Here is a 19,811-nt window from a genome sequence, read left to right as displayed (position 1 = left end):
TCGTGGCCAATACTGCTATTGATGAAATGAATTAGGGGGCTGGCCAAGGAACGAATGAGTGTAATCAAGTGCGATAGGAAATGTTGGTAATTTCTGTCGTCAGGTTGCTGCACAGTGTTAAATATTCAGTGTTAAATAAAAATCGATAGAGCCAAGCTCCTGAAGCCACCGAATACTAACACTGTCTACAAAATATTTGAGGACGCAATGGGGTCTTAGACATACGCCGCCCAAGAGTAATGATCACTGATCATAGCCACAGAAAAAAGAACTGCAGGAATACAACCGTAGAGATACTACCGGGATACGGAAGTAAAGAAGAACACGATTTGACTAAAGAGAGCAGATTCAAAGCTCAATAAAAGGAAAAAAAAATCTCTAGAAATGATACTTCGACCCAATATCGCTGTATGTTTAAAGAAAAATTACAGGCCTTAATGCCATCTTTTTCATGTGTGGGCCAATCTAAGCCCAAAACAATTTTTCTAACGTGAAAAGACGCTTATCTACACGCCTGAGTGGCGGTTTCATTTCAGAACTCTTTCTCCTCATTGTGTCAACTGCATATAGATGCATTTTAAATGCTTTATCATGAGCGACCGCATGCACAACTTGGCAGGGTCAGTGGAGGTGCGCAGTAAAGGAGGCTGTTCGTGTATTCTGCTTCAAATCCGAGTCGATGGATCAGGCTAACATGGGCATGTACTGCACCTCGGAAGTACAAAATGAAGCCGACTCTGCACAAAAGACTGTACAGAGAATGATTGACTTAAGGCAGGTCCTCACCGAATGATGCTCACGAACGCCAAATTCATTCGACATGTTGCTTCAGCTCCAGCAGCAGTTGTAATCCAGTGTTCATCTACGAGTCTCGTATGACGCCAACGTCTCAGGCATATCCACAGCACCTTACTGCGGTGTCCTTTCGATGCTGCAGAACCTGTTTCTTCTATTATTTTCAATAGCAAACTAACCTAACCTAACCTACAGAGTCGCCTGGGGCAAGCAAATAACCCTGGCAATGAAGTCAGACAACTCGGAGTATGATCGGTCCCTGTTCTTTTTCCCCCTCTTCTGCTTCCCCTTATGAGTTAGTTACTTGCCTTGCACAATAGTGTGTTCATTTATCATCTGTGTCCTGCGTTAACGCCTTAATTAGCTACTTAGTGTTTGTACACGGGTTGTGAGCCTTTCTAGCTAGCCCACATGCGAACGTTACTTATAACTTCATCTCCACCAAAAAAAAAGGTCACAATTTTCTCCTGCAAGCAATCCTCGAAAAAGGCAAAGGAAGTACCAAGACACACCTCCCCAGAACTAATTAAAACCACATCTCTTTGCTCCTCCTGTGAAGCTCTAGAGATGCTTCAACGCGACTCTTGACAAAACTTTCGAGAATTAAAGTTTAAAATGACAAATGAACGAAGTTTTGTGCGCGCGTTATTCCTGCCCGTGCGTGCATATCAGTATCCTCAGTGACGAAATACCTCTTAAAACGCAACTTCACCACTTTTTGAGAATTCAACAACATTCAAGGATTCAAATCTGCCAAGCGATGCAAGCATGCCTAGTGTTTTTGCACTAGCATTTAAAATAATAGCGTAATCGATGACTATTCTTTAGGCTTCTTCTCAAAGCATTAGTGGAGTGCGGGAAAGCTTGATGTGACGTCATGGAAGGTAAGATTACGAAATTCCTCTGCAGTCGATTACAACTCGCCTTGCCTCGCTGGATGTTGCCAAACAACGCTTGGCGGACTTTGCCTTCGGTGGAGTAAGTTTTTTTTTCAAAACAGGCATTTATTCGCTGGAAATGTATCGGTACCGTCGTGGAAGTCATCATGCGCCCCACACTTGGCAATGTGCGCTGTGGTGAAGATTTAAGGCTGTCGCGATTTTAGTCTGCGATTAAGTCACCATTTCAAATGCTAGCACAAAAGAACTTCGCACTCTTTACATGCAAGTTTCACACAATCGAACCCATTAAGCTCGTCGACTTCTAAAACCTACGCAGCTGTCCTTTAACGGCGGTTGCTCTGTGCGCAACCTTTGCGTTGGTGTGGTGTGGGCTACACGTACACCTTACATTTTAGGGTTTCCTTGCAGAATGGATTATCTGATTCAACTTGTATTAAATTTTAAGAATTAGGTACGCGCTTTATCTCGTCGTGCTCGTGCTTGTGCTCATTAACTCTCCCTGTGGTACAGCTAAACAGCACCCCTCCACATCCCACTCCTCCCCAATTGCCTCGTTTTTGTTTCGATTAAGAGCACAGTCTTTCTTTTCGTCTCAGCAAACAGACAAAAAAGACAAAAATGCAAAGAACTGAAGCTGCGGTGACTCTTTGTCAGAAAACAGAAAAAAAAACAAAAATGCAAAGAACTGAAGCTGCGGGGACTCTTTGTCAGCAAACAGACAAAAAAGACAAAAATGCAAAGAACTGAAGCTGCGGTGACTCTGTCAGCAAACAGACAAAAAAGACAAAAATGCAAAGAACTGGAGCTGCGGTGACTCTTTGTCAGCAAACAGACAAAAAAGACAAAAATGCTAAGAACTGGAGCTGCGGTGACTCTGTCAGCAAACAGGCAAAAAAGACAAAAATGCAAAGAACTGAAGCTGCGGTGACTCTTTGTCAGCAAACAGACAAAAAAGACAAAAATGCAAAGAAATGAAGCTGCGGTGACTCTTTGTCAGCAAACAGACAAAAAAAGATAAAAATGCAAAGAACTAAAGCTGCGGTGACTCTTTGTCAGCAAACATACAAAAAAGACAAAAATGCAAATAACTGAAGCTGCGGTGACTTTTTGTCAGCAAACAGACAAAAAAGACAAAAATGCAAGGAAGTGAAGCTGCGGTGACTCCTTATGCACGCACACGTACGCTTTCAAAGGACACGGAAAACGAGAGCTTCGTTTGGGGGCCGGACAATGCCCTGACTCATGGTTGGAACGCGGGTGTACCACGAGAAGTTGTGCCATAAGCGCTAGTGTTGCGTGCATACCTGAAGTAGGCATAGTTCCTCTGTTCCGAGGGCACGGCGTCCTGCTTGACTGGGCCGAAGAACGCCGTCCGCTCGGGCGACCCGCCCCGCTGGTGCTGCTGGGCTCGGCACTGCACCAGGAACACGACCAGCAGGCACAACCAGCGCGGAGGCAGCATCACTGCGAAGTGACGAAGCGAGCCCGCCATCCTTGAACAAAAATTTTGAGCATTGGAATATTGTAAGGTACTGTTACGTAAATATTCTTCCGATGCGTAGTAAAAGCTTTCTTTTAAAGTTTTTTCATCGCCCGTATCGAGTAGTTGAGACTGTCAAAAAAAAAGGAGAACGTTTATGACGGTAGGAAAAATGTTAACAGCCTAAAAAATGCAAACCTACAGACGGGAGATCTGCGGATATATTGATTGCTATAGTGAAATGTTACAATATATGAAGAATTTGCGTTCCTGTTGAAAAATTCCTTTGTCCGGAATCGCTGGGTATGCCCGCAGAGCAGGGCAAGGAGAAGGTCTCAGGCGTGCATATGACTGCTCGAAAGCGGCGCATGCTCTGTCAATGAATGCTCGCAATTAAATTTTTCCCCCAGCATTCCTGTTTTGTTTTCTTGCTTCCCACAGCGTAATTAACATTGTAACCACCCCCGCCGCGGTGGCTCAGTGGTTAGGACGCTCGGCTACTGATCCGGAATTCCCGGGTTCTAACCCGACCGCAGCCGCTGCGTTTTTATAGAGGAAAAACGCTAAGGCGCCCATGTGCTGTGCGATGTCAGTGCACGTTAAAGATCCCCAGGTGGTCGAAATTATTCCGGAGCCCTCCACTACGGCACCTCTCACGACCGCGGCGGCTGCGTTTTCATGGAGGAAAAACGCTAAGGCGCCCGTGTGCTGTGCGATGTCAGTGCACGTTAAAGATCCCCAGGTGGTCGAAATTATGCCGGAGCCCTCCACTACGGCACCTATTCTTCCTTTCTTCTTTCACCCCCTCCTTTATCCCTTCCCTTACGGCGCGGTTCAGGTGTCCAAAGATATATGAGACAGATACTGCGCCATTTCCTTTCCCTCCAAAACCAATTATTATTATTATTATTCTTTCACTCCCTCCTTTATCCCTTCCCTTACTGCGCGGTTCAGGTGTCCAACGATATATGAGACATACTTTCCCCCAAAACCAATTATTAATATTATTACATTTTAACCAATATTTCATCCTTTTGGCTTTACCAGAGCCCTTTACTTATGTTATCTGCACGACTACCGCACAAAGACAAATCATTTGCTCCCCCGTTACTTCGCAGTTGTAAGATATTACTATCTCAGTGATTAAGCAAACAGGTAAGCAGGTGAGGTATTAGGCATTGCAGGGGATATAGGTTCCTGGGGAGTCAGGTAAGAGGTAAGGTATTAGGCATTGGCGGGGCCAAGAGGTTGCTGGGCAGTTAACTTACGAGCTAACAGGTGCCGCGACAGTCACCAAGCTTCGATATTTAGATCACACGCGAGCGTCACTTTTTGAATCATGAGACCTGCGGAGAGCTAAGCAACAGGTGTGACACAACGGTACTGGTTCACACCCAGCTCATCACATTAGACTTTCTCATAGAAAATAATTCTTCTCAAAAAATATTTGCTAAGTATACGCATACCGTAAAGAAAAAAAGCAATGTGAACAGTCAGTGCAGAATGCCCAGAAAGGGGAGCAAGTGGGGAATGAAATGCATGAACGTAGCACTTTTCTTTTTCGGTGCATGGTTTACTACTCATTTTTACTTCGAAATGAATTCGAAACAAATCAGGTTCTGCATATTACTCTTCCAGTCGAAGCAATCATTCTGAGATGCCTAATATGCTCCAAGAAAAATTAAAAGTAAGATTCCGTAAGTAAAATTCGTCAAGGTTTAAACAAAAAAAAGTATTTCGAGAGTTATGTTTTTCGAAAATGTCGGTTAAAGCAATTATCGGGCTGGCATGGAACTTAACAATAAGAACCATGACTACGCAGATATTTTTGCACGTGTGAAACTTAATTTACCGGTCACACTGATGAGCTCTGGCTGACGCGCAAAAAAGAGCAGCTTTTTCATGATCGCGATTTAAATTTTTTCTCATCCACTCAATGTTTTTTTGTGTAGGGACATGTTAATAATCAGCACCGTCTTCATTGCAATCGGCAGAATTTGGTGTATTTGCCTACCGGTTTGAACAAATTTCACAGTTGTGCCTCTTCTATATTAGTTTCGTGAGCTCGAGAGGCTATCAGCGACAAATAACGCAAATACGGATTGGTAACTGAACGCGTGCAACTTTTTCCGAGGCATAAATGAAGTAATTTTTATCGGGACCTTTGCCATTGCCTTCTCGCATCTCAAACAAGGAAAGCGCGGTGACTGCATCAGGAAGATAACAGGACTCAGGCCGCGCTCGCTTATTGATACATACACACACAAAAAGGAAGAAAAACGCGCAAATATGGTCTTGTGGTATTTACTGCATGTTTTTTTTAAGGGGGTATCACCGCTGAAATGCAAGAGTTCCTAAATTTAATATCACGGAACGGGATGTTTTTAAGTGCTTCTTATTAATGACACAAAAATTTTAAAACTCGTTCCGCAGCACTTTCCATTTCGAAGGGTAGAGGAGCAAAAATATCTTGGTTAAATATTTAAAAGCGACTTGAGATGGAATAGACACACAGAGGAAACATGTAATAATGCTAACAAAGGGCTTTAAAGTCTAAGGCGCAGTTTAAAGAGTGCATCGCTTAAAATTAAAATTTGGCTTATAGGACACTGGTTAGACCTATAATTGAGTACGCGAAAATTGTCTGGGATCCTTACACAGAGAAAAATCGTAACAAACTGTAAAAAGTTCAGAGGTTCACTTCACAGTTTATCTTTAACAAGTATGGTCGATTTCAGTCCCCTTCAAAGTTATGTCAGCTAGCAAACCTTCATAGCTTAGAAATAAGGACCAAGTATGACAGGCTGAAAGTTGTTTTTTATTATAAACAATGAAATAAAAATTAACAGGGCCAACTATTTTGATATTCTTATCAATGAAACCTCTAGACCCCGCCATAGCATGTATATTCCGCCTCCAGTAACGCGTAATGATGCATTTAAGTACAGTTTCTTTTCTGGAACTATAAAATAATAGAACATGCTTCCCGATTCACTGGTTCCCTCAATGCATTTTGAATAAATTAGAAAGTTTTATATATTCCAGGAGTGCAGTGTACTAACCCATTTGCGCTCTCCATTTGTTTGTCTGTGTGTAGTATTATCCTTCAAATATCCTTAAGGGCGCTTGAGTTTCGAATTGTTTTTGTTTGTTTGTGTGTGCATTAGTGTGCCGTATGAATTGCATACATTGGTGCTGTCCTGTGTAATCAGTGTTGATTCATACTTATAACCGTATACTCCTGTTATCCAGTGTGATCAGTTGTTTGAATGCATTGCGCGTTGGCCTTATTCGATTTGTTGGAATTGTTATTTTTTTTTGTGGTTTAGACTTCTGTAATGGCCCTTCAACAGGGCTGAATGTATGAATAAAGAAAGAAGAAGAAAAGGAATAGTTGATACCCGCCTTGGTGGCACAGTGTCGAAGGCTCTCAGTTGGTGAACACAAATTCGCAGATTCGACTCCGGCCTTTGGGAATGCATTTCAGCGGAGACCGAATGCGAAAACTGCCGTGTGCCGAGATCTTAACACACCGTGAAGAACCCCAAGTGGTGAGAATTAATGTGTGGCTATCCACTACGACGTGCCTCATAGAAAATGTTGTTCTGGTGTGCGCGCACACACAAAAAAATACAATTCATCATTAAAAGGACAGCGAGGACAAATTAAGCTGGCATTTGCTTTTTGATTACAAAGGTGCTGCTTTCACTGAAAACCAACCTCTCGTAACTAATAACGGCTAAAAAATGAAATATAGGCGTCGCCAGCCCCACCCGTTTTCGCGAGCAAAGTTCGGTGCATCAAAAGTTTCTTTTTGTGCGTGGGCCGCTGAGGCTAGGATACTCTGTCATTCAATTCCAAACGGTGATCACTGAGCCTTTCTCGGTCATGACGTCACAAATTCGAAACCAGTGGCGCAAAAAATTTTATATCCTTTTGCGTTTGTTGCGCGAAATCTGCTGCAGGGAACGTATAAGTTTAAGCATAGTGTAAACAACCACAGGCACATAAAAAGAGAATTCGTATTCTATGAACTGGAGGTTTGAACTGCCACAGAAAAAGGCACACGTGGATTTTATGCAGAAATGCCCTTAACGCTTACATTCGCGCTTCACAGCATCCGTCACGTGCTCGGTGCTCTGTAAGATCACTGAGAGTGAATTACGTGTAGACGGTCACTATCACCCTACAATGTGTCAGGATTCCACAGGTAGAAGGATAGACACAGTCTTAACCACCGCTATAGACTTCCGACATAGTCAGTATCTCTGATCATTATTCGCATTCCCGCAGCTGTCTGGTTCGGTAGTAGGGCTTGCATGAAAGAAATATTTTTTAATGAGTGGACATTGTCATGTTCGCAAAATCTGTCCGCCTGGTGTTGTGTGGTGCCACAACCTCCAGAATCCTCCAACCACCACCAAACATTCCATCTGCACCCTCCATAAGCTCACCCGCCACACACCACCAAATAACCCACCTCCACACTGCCGATGCTTTGCCCACCACAGACCACCGCTCTATACCCTCCAGAAGTCTTGCACCCACCTTCACTGTCGAAGACACGCCACCCGCCAGCACACAACCGACCTCCATCCTGCCGAAACCTCACCCACCATTATTCACACTCCTACACCTTTCAGAAGGCTCCACCCACCACCCGTCAACTCTATCCCACCTTCAAGGCGCCTCCACCCACGAGAAGCGCACGCAGAACTTGAACGAAACAGAGACTACGAAATTCAATTCAAAGAGGCAAAGGTCGTTGTATGAGTGAAATGTACAACCAGTGTTGCTAGCACAGATTTGTCGAATCACATCATGCACCTGTACATTTTTGTTTGTTCCGCAGGCTATATTGTGCTTTCAAGATACGGTTCTAAACACTGCTTTCTTTCCGTACCAAACACAGCTCGTTACTCTTTCGTGCTTAGTTGCTTAGCTCTTTCTCTCGCTTTTCAGATAGCGTGATTTTCACGGCACGTCTTCCTTGTGCAGTTATTACGTGCACCCCGATCGCAGAAGTGCGCAAAAGTGCAAACGAATGTACAGAAGCGCGTAAACGCGCAGAGGGCAATTGCAACTGAAAAGTACTGAGGTAAAAAGTGCTGAAAAGAGCATTTCTGTTCTTGATACTGTTGTGCACTTCATCTTCATAAAAATAGCCGCACGTGCTCAGACTGCTCCAAACCTACTAGACTAACGGTGCCGTTTATTGGTGCATGCCGTCTCAACAACAAGAAAAGCAGAAAACACCCCACTGACTCAGTTATGGTTCGCATGGCTAACATGGCTCTGCCGTTGTGAGATTATTAAAATAATTTCGTGACCGTACTTTCGGGACAAGCCGACAGTTTTTGAAGCTTGACTTGCGTATACGTTGGCGACTCGTGAACACCATTGCCCAATTGCTTTCTGTTACCGAACTTACTTTGTTTCTTTTTTGTTTTGCTGAAGTTTGTTCGCGTTTTGAGGACGTTCACTGCTAGTGGTTAAAAATTCAAAAGCACGTTATAATGCCAGAAGATTATTCCGCGCTTACCCTCAAATGAATTAGTATTCAAGTGTTCGGGGCAGCGCTTGTATCTACTAAAATAAGGCTCTCTCCTGAAACTCTCCACGTACTAGTTGCATGCAATTCCCGTGAGTGCTACCACACTGTCAGAAACTCCCTTTTGCACTTCCGTTCGAGGCGCGAAACAAGGTTAGGCAAAGAGTCTGAACGCCTGGACTGTCTCTGCCTTCAGTTCCACTGCTTAAATCGGTTGCAGAATCTGCCTTTCCTGATTCCAATGCTCCTTTTTCGTAATGGGCTAGAACATTTGTTGTCCTCGCAATCGTCGACCGGCTGCTGCCAGCACTTCGAACAGCCTAACTTTTTAGTCAGAATCACTTTGAGCTGAATAGGGCTGCCGTGGCTCATAGCTCGTATTAGGTGCTGTTAAAAGAACCTAAGTTCAAGAGAGTTGCATTGCTTGTTTTGCAACGAGGCTTGGTTCTCGCCGGAAAAAATACCTCGATGTATGTGTTTGGTTTTTCTCTTCATGCAAATCGGTATTTTTCTCCGTGACTGAGGCTGCAGTACAGAAAAAAAACTGGACCATTCACTTTTCGGTGTGAGTAAGCATTTCCTAGCGTGATGAAAAACAGAACTCCAAGGTCGACGGCACGTGCCCAAGCAGGAGCGCTGAAGCAGTGCTCCAAACAATACAAAATCACAGCGAGTTGTTATCACTGAAACTTTGTTCTTGGCGCAGTAAGAATAAGTACAACGGCAGGCAGCTGTCTGACACAAAAGGAAAACAAAGCAGCACGGCCGGTAATCATATTTCAGCCAGTGGAAGGAAGAAGTCAGCAATGAGAAAAAGCTGCCTTACTCCAATGGGGTGCATTTTTTCTAATCATACAGTTAAAATCGTTGTTTTCTGATATTGGAGTTGACTAGGTGGGCTTGCGAACGGTTTGAAATTGTGGTAGTCCCCTCACTGCGATCTATGTTCCTTTTACCCGCAAAGACAAACCATGTTTCGCCTGAAAAATGTCACTACGTTATTAGGGCTGCGAAGGAGGTTGGTTGATGATCAGGTGTGGTATAAGAGGAGGACTTTGAGGATGAAGTATTGGCCCTCGCTAATAAAGCGGCATTATTTCTAACTTTGCACTGCTTGTTTGCGTCTTGTATTTCAACGGCAACTTTGTATAGGACTTTGGCTCAGGGCAAATGAAATTGGTCTTGTGGTCGTCGTATGCCGTAAGCACAGAACTCCGCTTTCACCTGCTTTCGAATGAGTGTGCGATCCAGGCAGGCCTGGACCAGAGGGTCACGTGGTTTTTAAAGAGGACTCTGCTCAAGAATATGCCATTGTTATCACGAAATTCAGTCAAGTTTTGGAGTCTTATTTCCTGGGGAGAAGGTGCACTGTTACTATCGTTGTGTTCTCTTCTCTCCGGTGAACGGTGATGGGCTTGGGCACCCTGTACTGGTGCACAAGAACGAATGAGCGGGAAACCAGACAGCAATAAAACAGATAACGATGTGTGCAAATTATCAGCTGTATATGGATCGCACGGTTCTCTTTATGCATCGCGGCATACGTCATGCACATAACAGTAAGAATGGCCACACTCCCAGGGTACATATATTTTTTGCTTATATTCATATGGATATGTGTACGAGCTATATTCTAGAAAATAAGCGAAATCCTGCTAATAACGGACAGTTTCTAGTTCGCGCACAAAGTTTTTGTCTAGTCTGTGCGACGTTTTCTGTTTCTTCTTCCTTGTGCGCCAGTACGGTGGGCCTCCGCCATACAGCATGTACAAGACACTAGCCACTTTTGGAGCTCTGCTTGGGGCACTTTTAACACACCCTGCCTCCAGAATTCAGGTGAATTAAATGGTTATATACACAATGTTTATTTCAATAACTAAACTACTTACTAAATGTATTTGATCCCATATTGATATAAATATTTGTCTAAGGTCACCTAATTAACTTTTAAACCTCGGCAAATACGTGGGTGGCCTAAAGCAGAAAGTGTTGGAACATTAAAGAAACCACGAACCCGCAAAGTCTGAAAATATAAGGTTATCCCGAAACGACCTTTTTTTCCCCTTGACTGCGAAATAAACGAGTGTATGCTCGGAGTAGGTCATGAATGCTGCCGCTCGCGCGTATTGATAGTGGCTGCGCCTTCGCCAACATGGCCACCATATATGTCAACAGCAAATTCAGAACCGCTACCAAACGCGTTGTTCTTGGAACAGCTCGGATTTCGCACACTTTGCTCAGCTCACGAAGAAATAATCTTGCAATAAAACTACCGCTACCACTCACTCTATCCGCTCTATGGAAGTGGTTTTGATATGTAGAGGAAAGAAAATGTTCTAACACTCTTCTTTTAAACGAGTGCGTATTTTACACCGACTTCCTCTAAGACAAAAGGCGCCGCTGGTGCCGAATTCTGCTGCGTACTCAGGCAGATTTCTTCAAAGTTTTAAGGAGGAACGAGTTATTGTTTGCCAGTTACTTTGGATTTGGATTGATTTGACTTCCTTTCTGTGCCTATTGCTTACATAGAGATTCCAAGCAATAATACCCCGAAGTTTTTCGACACTTGTATTTGCGACACGCAGGTCGCTAGGGCGTCTACACTGTGCGGGTGTATGCAGCGATGTGACACCAAGGTATCGAGCGAAAATGCGTTAGAAGCGCCTGCGCACTTCCTAAATCGAGCATGGTATCTAGTCTTGGTCATAAGTCTTCGGCCGCAGAGTCTGCTTTTGAGCTGCATAGTGGTACACTCACTGCTCCCTTAAAGATTAAAGAGTCCTGAAAGGCTAGTACAAAGGTTCTTCGCGACTCACAGTAGTTAACAGCTTGACGAGTGCCTTGAATTCTTCACTGCACGGCTAAAGCCAAACACTGTGGCCTGAATACCTTTGATGGGGAGCATATGTGCCCCTTTTTCTTCCTTTCCGCACCCACACCCTTTTGATGGGCTGTTCATTTATCCCTCTTTTCCTCTCGCTCCTTATACTCCTCCTCCTCATTCAGTTTCGCTCATCTTCCACGTCTTCGCGTATTGGTTGCGTTGCGTAGATCTAACTGTTCAATCCTGTAGAGCGTGCTCTGCCTCCTTAAGATCCTGTATGCGGAGAAGACAACTCTCGAGTCGCTGTCTGGCTTAAAGGGGAACTGAGGTCAAATTGCAATAGCCTATATCGGCAGACTACCGCAATATAACGGCAAAGACGCTGCATTAACTAAAAACGCAGCTCTTATAAGCTACAAAAGGTCTAAAATTAAATTCAGATGTTACTACTACCTTCCGATACTGTGCGTTGACATAGGTTTTTTGTCGCGGATCCCAGAGGTTAGACTAAACCAGCATTCACTTACAGTGCTAATCAAGGAGTCCTTTTCGCTGAAGATGCTTCGAATTTGAATTGAGTGGTAGAAAAACTTTAAAATAAAATGTTCTCAAGAATAAATGGATCTTTTGCCGCTGGAAAAATATCAAAATATCAAAAATGTCAATATCAAGGGATTTCCGACCATGCTAGGCAACTACTGAGCGCCTCTTCTTTTCACTGTTATAGCCATCAAGGCAACGACCATACGATTGACAGTTATGATTGTTGCAAGCTGTCTGCTCCGTGATAACTGCACTGGAAAATGACGCCATTCTTATCGTCGTGAACAGCGCCACTACTAGCTATATAAAGACTGCATCGCCTCTGATTCCCTGGGATTTGCGACCACGCGTGACAACTACTGAGCGCCCCTTCTGTTCATTGTTACAGGTTTGACGTCTTAATCACTGTCCTTGATACTGTAGTCGATTTTATGTGGTCGTGATTCCAATTGTGGTTCGCCTTGCTGCGTCCGAGAAACGCTGTGGGTATTGATGTAAGCACATACAGGGCCCGTATCGGTTCATTTTTACCGTTTCGACGAAGTGTGGGCAGACAACCCCAGCGCTTCAGTGCAGGATGTAACTTCATATGCAGTGTTTTTCCCAAACCTGCAATAATATTTGCATTGATGTGCATTGCTGCTCTTTTGCTCTGTGCTGGTGATGTCGAGGACCGAGGTTGGATGATGTTCTGACATTGCTAAACAAATTCCAAAATGAAAATGAATTGTATTTAGCAGCACCAAAATAGCACTCGATGAAATAAAGAAGAGCATTGAAGACTTATAAGACGGGGTTGGTGTCATTGAAAAAAAGTGTGAGTAGCGTACCAAAAATTAACGACATGTTTGCACTGTCAGCGGTACTGTCGAAGATGTTAAATGCTTATTATCGCAAACGCAGATTAAACTGACTAATGTCGTTGATGATTTGAATAATCGTATGAGACGGAACAACGTGCTCGCTAAATGTGTTCCGGAGCTTGGCAAGGAAGACTACACGAAAACAGAGCGAGTTGTTCGAGAGTTCCTCTCACCTGACCTTTCAGTCGAGATAGGCAAAATTGAAAGCGCACACCGTATAGGAAAACGACGCGATGACAGTCACCGGGCAATCTTCATCAAATTTTTAAACTTTAAGGCAAAAAATGAAGTCCTCCGCAACGCCCATAAGTTGAAAGATGTGTCACCCAAGGCATGGCTGGAAAAAGACTATTTCCCGCAAGTTCAGCTAGAGCGTAAGTAGTTGCGGGACTTCGCCAAAATCATTCAAAACTGAAAATGAGGGCTATGCTGTTCATTTTAATAAAGTTAAATTTCGTGACAAGTTGTACTGTTAGGACGCTGCAACTGACCAAGTTATACATGTTTCTACGCTGGTTTCTACGCATGGCGGTAGCCCGTCGGCGTGACAAACAGGTAGAAATGAACACAAACAAAAAACCGCATGCAATGTATCTATCCTCCTCGCCAATTTCCGTAGCTTACTTCCTAAACTTGATGCCACGCAAGCAATGATGCACACATGTCCAGCTGATATTTTTCTTGGCACTGAAACTTGGCTGACAGGAGACTTGCCAAATACTGAACTATTGTTCTCAAGCCATTTATGAATATTTCGCAAAGATAGACTGACTTCGATAGGAGGAGGCGTCATGATCGCAGTAAGAAGTGACTATCAGCCGTCTCTGCTTCCTCTTGAACCGCCTCTTGAACTACTGTTCATGACGTTACGGTTTAGTGGTATTACTTACGTAATCGGTGTTTGTAATCGGCCACCTGAGAGTGGGTAAATTTTGTTGATTCTTTTCACTGGGTCATTGAGTCCATCTTTAACAAATTCCCGAATTGCATCCTTGTTTTAGGAGGAAATTGTAACTATCCTGCTATTAACTGGCGTACATCATTCGGAGATTCCCAGGGAAGCCTGTCTCACTGTTGAAACTTTCGCAGCACTCTTGACTTGTTCAATCAATCTCAGCTAGTGCACGAGCCAACAAGTGGGAAACATATCTTGGATCTGATCTTCACTAATCAACATCATAATACAGAAGTACACGTGTTAGAATGTGTAAGTGACCATAGCTTTGTACACTGTTTGCGCCCGATACAGGCTCACACTAAAACAGCCAAGAAAAATATATATCTTGAACTACGCCAGAGCGGGCCAAGACAAAATGAGCCGAATGCTGGTTGACTTCGAAACCGCAATGCATCATAACTTCGAGGAACGCAGCACAAATGAAAATTGAAAAATGTTTCGCGACTGGATGAAGGAAATTGAAGAAGTCTGTGTACCAATATTTCAGATAAAGACAACAGTTGATGCTCCCTGGTTCACGAAAGGAAATCAAGCAGCATCTGAACAGAAAGAAAAGGACATAAAGAAAGGCTACTCAGCCTAAGGCACCCCATGATTGGCAAAGGTATAAGGAACTATCATCTGCTACAGAAAAAGTATAGAAGAAGCACAGGATTACTTTTTTAATTATGTGCTTCCGAACCCGTCAGGAAGAAACCTCCCAAAATTTTGACGTGTTTTCAATCCTAAAGAATTAAGCGAGTTAATAACACTAAAGGACGCAAATGAAATTTTGATCCCCATAGAAGCAAGTGCGGATAATCTAAACAGTCATTTCTGCAAAGTATTTACAGACGAGGCACATTCAGCTTCCCGTTCCATTTATTGCTTATCATTCTATTCCTACCACTATCACAAAGGGTAGGGTTCTTCGTGCGATTGATAGGCTTTCATTTAATTCTAGCCCCGCTTCTGATGGCACAAGTAATAAACTTCTGAAGCTAACTTCTCATGGGTCTGCATTATTGTTATCACTTTTATTCCAGCAGTCTCTGAACAGTAGCTGTGTAGCTGTATACCAATATTTAAACCTGGGGATATTGCAGATCACGACAACTATTGACCAATTTCTCTTACGTCAGTGTGCTGCAAGCTACTGGAACACAAGATATTTACCCACATCACGAAACACCTTTATGCATATGACCTGTTACTTGAAAATCAGCATGGTTTTCGGTACCGGCATTCATGTCAAACCCAATTTTTTGAATTAGTAACGGACTTCTATTGCACAATTCACAGCGCCTTGTACACTGACGCAGTTTTTATAGACTTCTCTAAAGCCTTTGATCGGGTAGCCCACAAGCGCCTCATCAAACAGGTGAATAACTTGCAACTTGATCGTGATACTACAAAGTGGATTGAAGAATTCTTAGCTAACAGGCAACAATCCGCACCTGTTAATAACATCATATCTGAAACTGAACATGTTAAATCAGGTGTACCGCAAGGATCCGACTTAGGCCCACTTCTGTTTGCAATTTATATTAATGACATCGCGTCAGACAGTAGCTCCTCCATACGTCTTTTCGCTGACGATTGCATCATTCAAAGAAAAATAGCTAATCCTAACGACGTTGTTGCCTTGCAAACAGATCTAGATAGGTTAAGTACTTGGTGCATTGTTTGGTAGATGGAAATAAACATCGATAAAACCAAACAGATGACCTTCTCTACACTCTGTAATACTCCAGTAAACAACTAAATTAAAACATAGTCTTATTGAGCGCTAATCAACTTTCAAGTATTCAGGAATTTTTCTTTCTCCAGACCTAAATTGGTAGAGTCACATAGAGTATATCACTAGCAAACCTTTGAAAAATTTAGGCCTTCTAAAACGTCGTCTATCTCTAGCTAACCCTGATACAAAACTACAGGCCTACACATCTCTAGTTCGGGCATCATTAGAATATTGTTCGGTAGTATGGCATCCCCACCAAGATAACCTATCCAGCTCTATAGAATCAGTACAAATAAGGCAGCACGCTTTATTCTACGGTCGTACTCCCCGTACCAGAGCTTGTCTGCAATAAATCAATCTTTAAATCTTCTGGACGTCAATATACGATGTAAATTCTTTCACCTGTCGTAGTTCCACTCTCTCTACTACAACCATTCATCTTTCGCACGCAGCCACGTCACAGCAGCACATCACATATCATCTCGTACCGACCATGCGCATAAAATTCAAACAATTTTTGCCCGCACAAAAAAATATCAAAATTCCCTATTAGTCTTGGCTATAAGGAAGTGAAATCCTTTACCTGGTAGCATAGTGGCTATTAACGAATCATCATCTTTCCGTTCATCGTTAATCAGGCGCAGCATTGATGTCTGTTTGAGCTTGCTATCTTTTACCTGTGCTTTGCGTTATACATTGCACACTTCACCATGCCCACGATGTATAAAACTGACCCAGTTTGATAATTACGCTTTCTTCTTTCATTCTTGTTTTTCCTCTAATTGTATTGTGTATGCAGTGAACCCTTGTGTATTTTTGTTATTTGCTTCCCCCCTCCTAGTAATGCCCAGCCGGGCCCTTAGGGTACTTAAATAAATAAGTAAATAAATAAATAAATAAATAAATAAATAAATAAATAAATAAACACAGAAAGAGGCCGATAATCGTTGATTTTAACTAAGAACGAGAAGAGTATGTAATTGCCTTGAATGTCGCATTAAGCAGGGTTTTCGGACTTGCAAGTATGCGACAGCGCACTCCTTGCCTGACTATCTTTTCTATAGGGTCACAAAGACTTCTCATTGAGAGTTAGGACAGAGCCACCCGATGCGCTCACTGAAGTTTAGATCGGGATGCAATGAAAGGTAGTCGCGCTACATTTCAGAAATAGAAGTGAAGAAAATGGCAGGAACACACACACAAAATAAATCAACGGTTGGAAGGTTACTTCCAGTAGAAACAAAATGTAAACTTTGAGCGCAAAAATAAAAGAAATAAAGTAAAGAAGCGCTAAAAATTGTCATATACGCACTGAATAAGCGTCCTTATGAGGAAGGTTAAGCAATACTATTTTTATCATGGCATCCATTTTCACCACTGTCGGGGCACTTTGCCATGTATGGCGTAGACTGTTCCGTTTGCTTTAACACCAAAAAAACGTACCTAGAAAGGTCATGAAATTTTATCAGTCGCTGAACCGAAGATTCCTATGAGCTAAAAAACTAAGAGAGATATAAATGAACGTGTTATGCACTTGCTGTTATTTAAGGGAAGTAGAACGTAACATTAAAGCTATTACACGGTAATCCAAGGCTAATCCAGCCTATAGCATTGGTACTTTTTGCTGTATTAAATGCAATCAGGTCAGGTGGTGCACGGAAATTACTAATAGGATAAACGCCAAATAAAAAAACAAGGAATGCAATTTAAAAGATAATGTCTGAGCAGAGCAGGAGAATATGTGCTCGCTCAGTACGAAGTGACTACACAATTGTGAACGACAAAAAAACCACATGGAGTTTTGTTACGCCCTTTGACCAGCACGCGAAATGCAAAAACGTGCATAGAGGTGATCTTTGAACCTGTAATTCCGTTATCAGAGAGAGTAGTTCGTTTATTTTTTACGTCTTCGAAATGCAGATATCCAATTTAAAGCATTGCTGAGAAATAAATATTTCATCCTCACTGTAGCTGCTGTCTGCAGTAAGAGAAAGACTGCTGCATATGGCGCACTGAGCCCTAATGTGTTTCAGGTGTTATATTGCCACAGATAATCGAAGAAATAATAATCGGGTTACTCGCGTGGCGCTCTATTTGCTCACCGTTTATCTTCGAATGTGAAAGCAATTGTAACCTAGAGAAAGACAAGAGTACAGCGGCTCAGCTGCTCATTAAGGCAAATACGAGACAAGGAACCACACAAACAGAAAATCTTGAAGTAGAGCTATCAGCAGTGCAACACTACAAAACGAGGAGAAAGATAAAGAAAGCAGTGACCGGTTGTCTCGTGCAGAAAGCTGTTCGACTGCCCTCAGTACTAGCGAAGGCAGTGCATTCAGCGCCTATTCCACGACGGTGCCATCTTCTTTTGTTCTGGCGACCTCCACGGGCGAACAGAAGGCCGCACAATCCTGAGGCATAAAAGGCATCTAAGGCCCTGCATTGCCGAGAGGATTGTCCTCTCGCTAAGGCACCAAGATGAAGCAGAAGACAGCAGAGACCAAACTACGGACGCATGGAGATGGGGCACACACAACAGGGAACTGTACTCACCACCACCGCGATCCCTTACAACCTGGACAGACTCCAAAGCTGCCAGCGGGGTACTAACACCAGTGTTTTGAGCCCGAGACTGTGTGGAGAGAAGGATGCTACTGGGGGAAAGATGGAAGGGGATGGGAACTGGAGGAGCAGGAGCGAGGGACAGGCTGTCTCCTTGCGGGCGGACAAGTGGTCCGCTTCGGACTCTCTCACGTGGCCGGTTTTAATTACGGAAGAGGAGAGCGCACTCGCGGATTTTACGGCACCCCGCTACGAGCGCGGTCGTCGGTCGCGGTCGTTCGTCCACGCACAAGGGAGTCTGACTGGCGTGACAGCCTTCGCCTGGGCTTTAGGTCCGGACGCTCCTGCGAACTCTCACAGGACGCCCGGCGCACGCCTGCTGCTGCATTGCTTCGGGTGAAAGGGAGAGGTGGGAAAGGAAGATGTGGCCCTTGTTCACGTCAACGGTGGAAAGAAAGGAATGCTCCCATTGTGTGGATGTGTGGCGCACGTGTTTTTGGAAAAGAGGGGGGGGGGGGGCGACGGTGGCCAGATTGGAGTGGGCAGTGCGGGGCAGGCCACCGCTGCTCTGCCGGCGCCGTGACAGGAGTTGGCATGACGTGCTCGGCAGACGTAAAAATGGCCGGTATTTTTCATTGGAAACTTGGCAGAAAGGGTATCTTTCTGCGGTTATGAACATGCTTCCTCCCTAGCATCAACGTTACCAACGAAGGCACGCGGCGACGAACACCATTTAGTACCGAGAATTTTATTTTTAAGACTTCCTTTTGGACCCCTCATCTTTATATTCTCCTTCTTCTTTATATCCTCTTTTCACTTTCGACCATGGAAATGTACGAAGCCGGTTCTCTCTCCTGATTAACCTCCCCGTCTTCCATCTCTCTCTCTCTCTGTGTGTGTCTTTCAACATGTGTGTGTTTTGTGCGACGCGTATTCTTTTTTTTGTTTACGGCAATTGTCTGCAAAGGCCTGCTGTGCACTGGAATGCCCACAAACAAGTTTACGTTACACTAATGTTGTTAATGCAGGCTTCTAATACCACCATAAATTTTTGTGAGCCCAATTTTATAATAAAGCTTTTTCTTGAAATATATGTACTTCAATGTATTAAATTTAATACTGACCGCAACACACCAGTTTACCCCACAAGCAATGACGCTCAACTAAGGGGATTACTCCCTGTAGTATTGGAGGCTTTGGTCCGTGTTCCACTCAAAGCGTTAATTCAGTACCTATATCAACAGTATATATTTGCTTCTGGATATGAAACAGTGCTTTACCGCGGAGAGCCACCATCTTGCGAGCTGAGCTGTTGATACGAACTTATTATTTCGAGACAATCTCATTATTACGCTAAGCACGTTGTGCTCGCGGTCACCTTGTGTAATAGACGCAGACTAAAACACTTATTGTGATTTAATATACTCATGCAGTTTGATTTTAATCTCACTGTGAGTTTGACCTGCCGAGTAAAGCAATGAAAGTGGTTTTGAATTAACGGACCTGTGTCGAAAACTTCAGTTTATGTCGGCCGAAAGTAAACTTGCCCGAACAATGGGTTGGCGTCCGTTCGTCATTTTGGCACAGGTGTGTGTCAATATGATGCTCAAGAC

The 19,811-nt window shown here is 43.5% G+C and overlaps 1 protein-coding gene across 2 annotated transcripts in view; it reads right to left on the bottom strand.

The window, feature by feature from the left end:
- LOC144128438 (uncharacterized) overlaps positions 1 to 19,811 on the bottom strand; it is a 115,499-nt gene that overhangs the window by 24,222 nt on the left and 71,466 nt on the right. For both annotated transcript variants that reach the window (XM_077661839.1, XM_077661838.1), the window contains exon 2: positions 3,002 to 3,161. In XM_077661839.1, coding sequence (XP_077517965.1) covers positions 3,002 to 3,159 — 158 coding nt within the window. In that variant the 5' untranslated portion in view covers positions 3,160 to 3,161. The remainder of the gene's footprint in view (positions 1 to 3,001; positions 3,162 to 19,811) is intronic.

The sequence above is a fragment of the Amblyomma americanum genome, chromosome 4 (assembly GCF_052857255.1).
Source record: "Amblyomma americanum isolate KBUSLIRL-KWMA chromosome 4, ASM5285725v1, whole genome shotgun sequence".
NCBI classification, from domain to species: domain Eukaryota; kingdom Metazoa; phylum Arthropoda; class Arachnida; order Ixodida; family Ixodidae; genus Amblyomma; species Amblyomma americanum.
The sequence above is the reverse complement of the archived record's forward strand: the minus strand, read 5'-3'. Positions and strand labels throughout refer to the sequence as shown.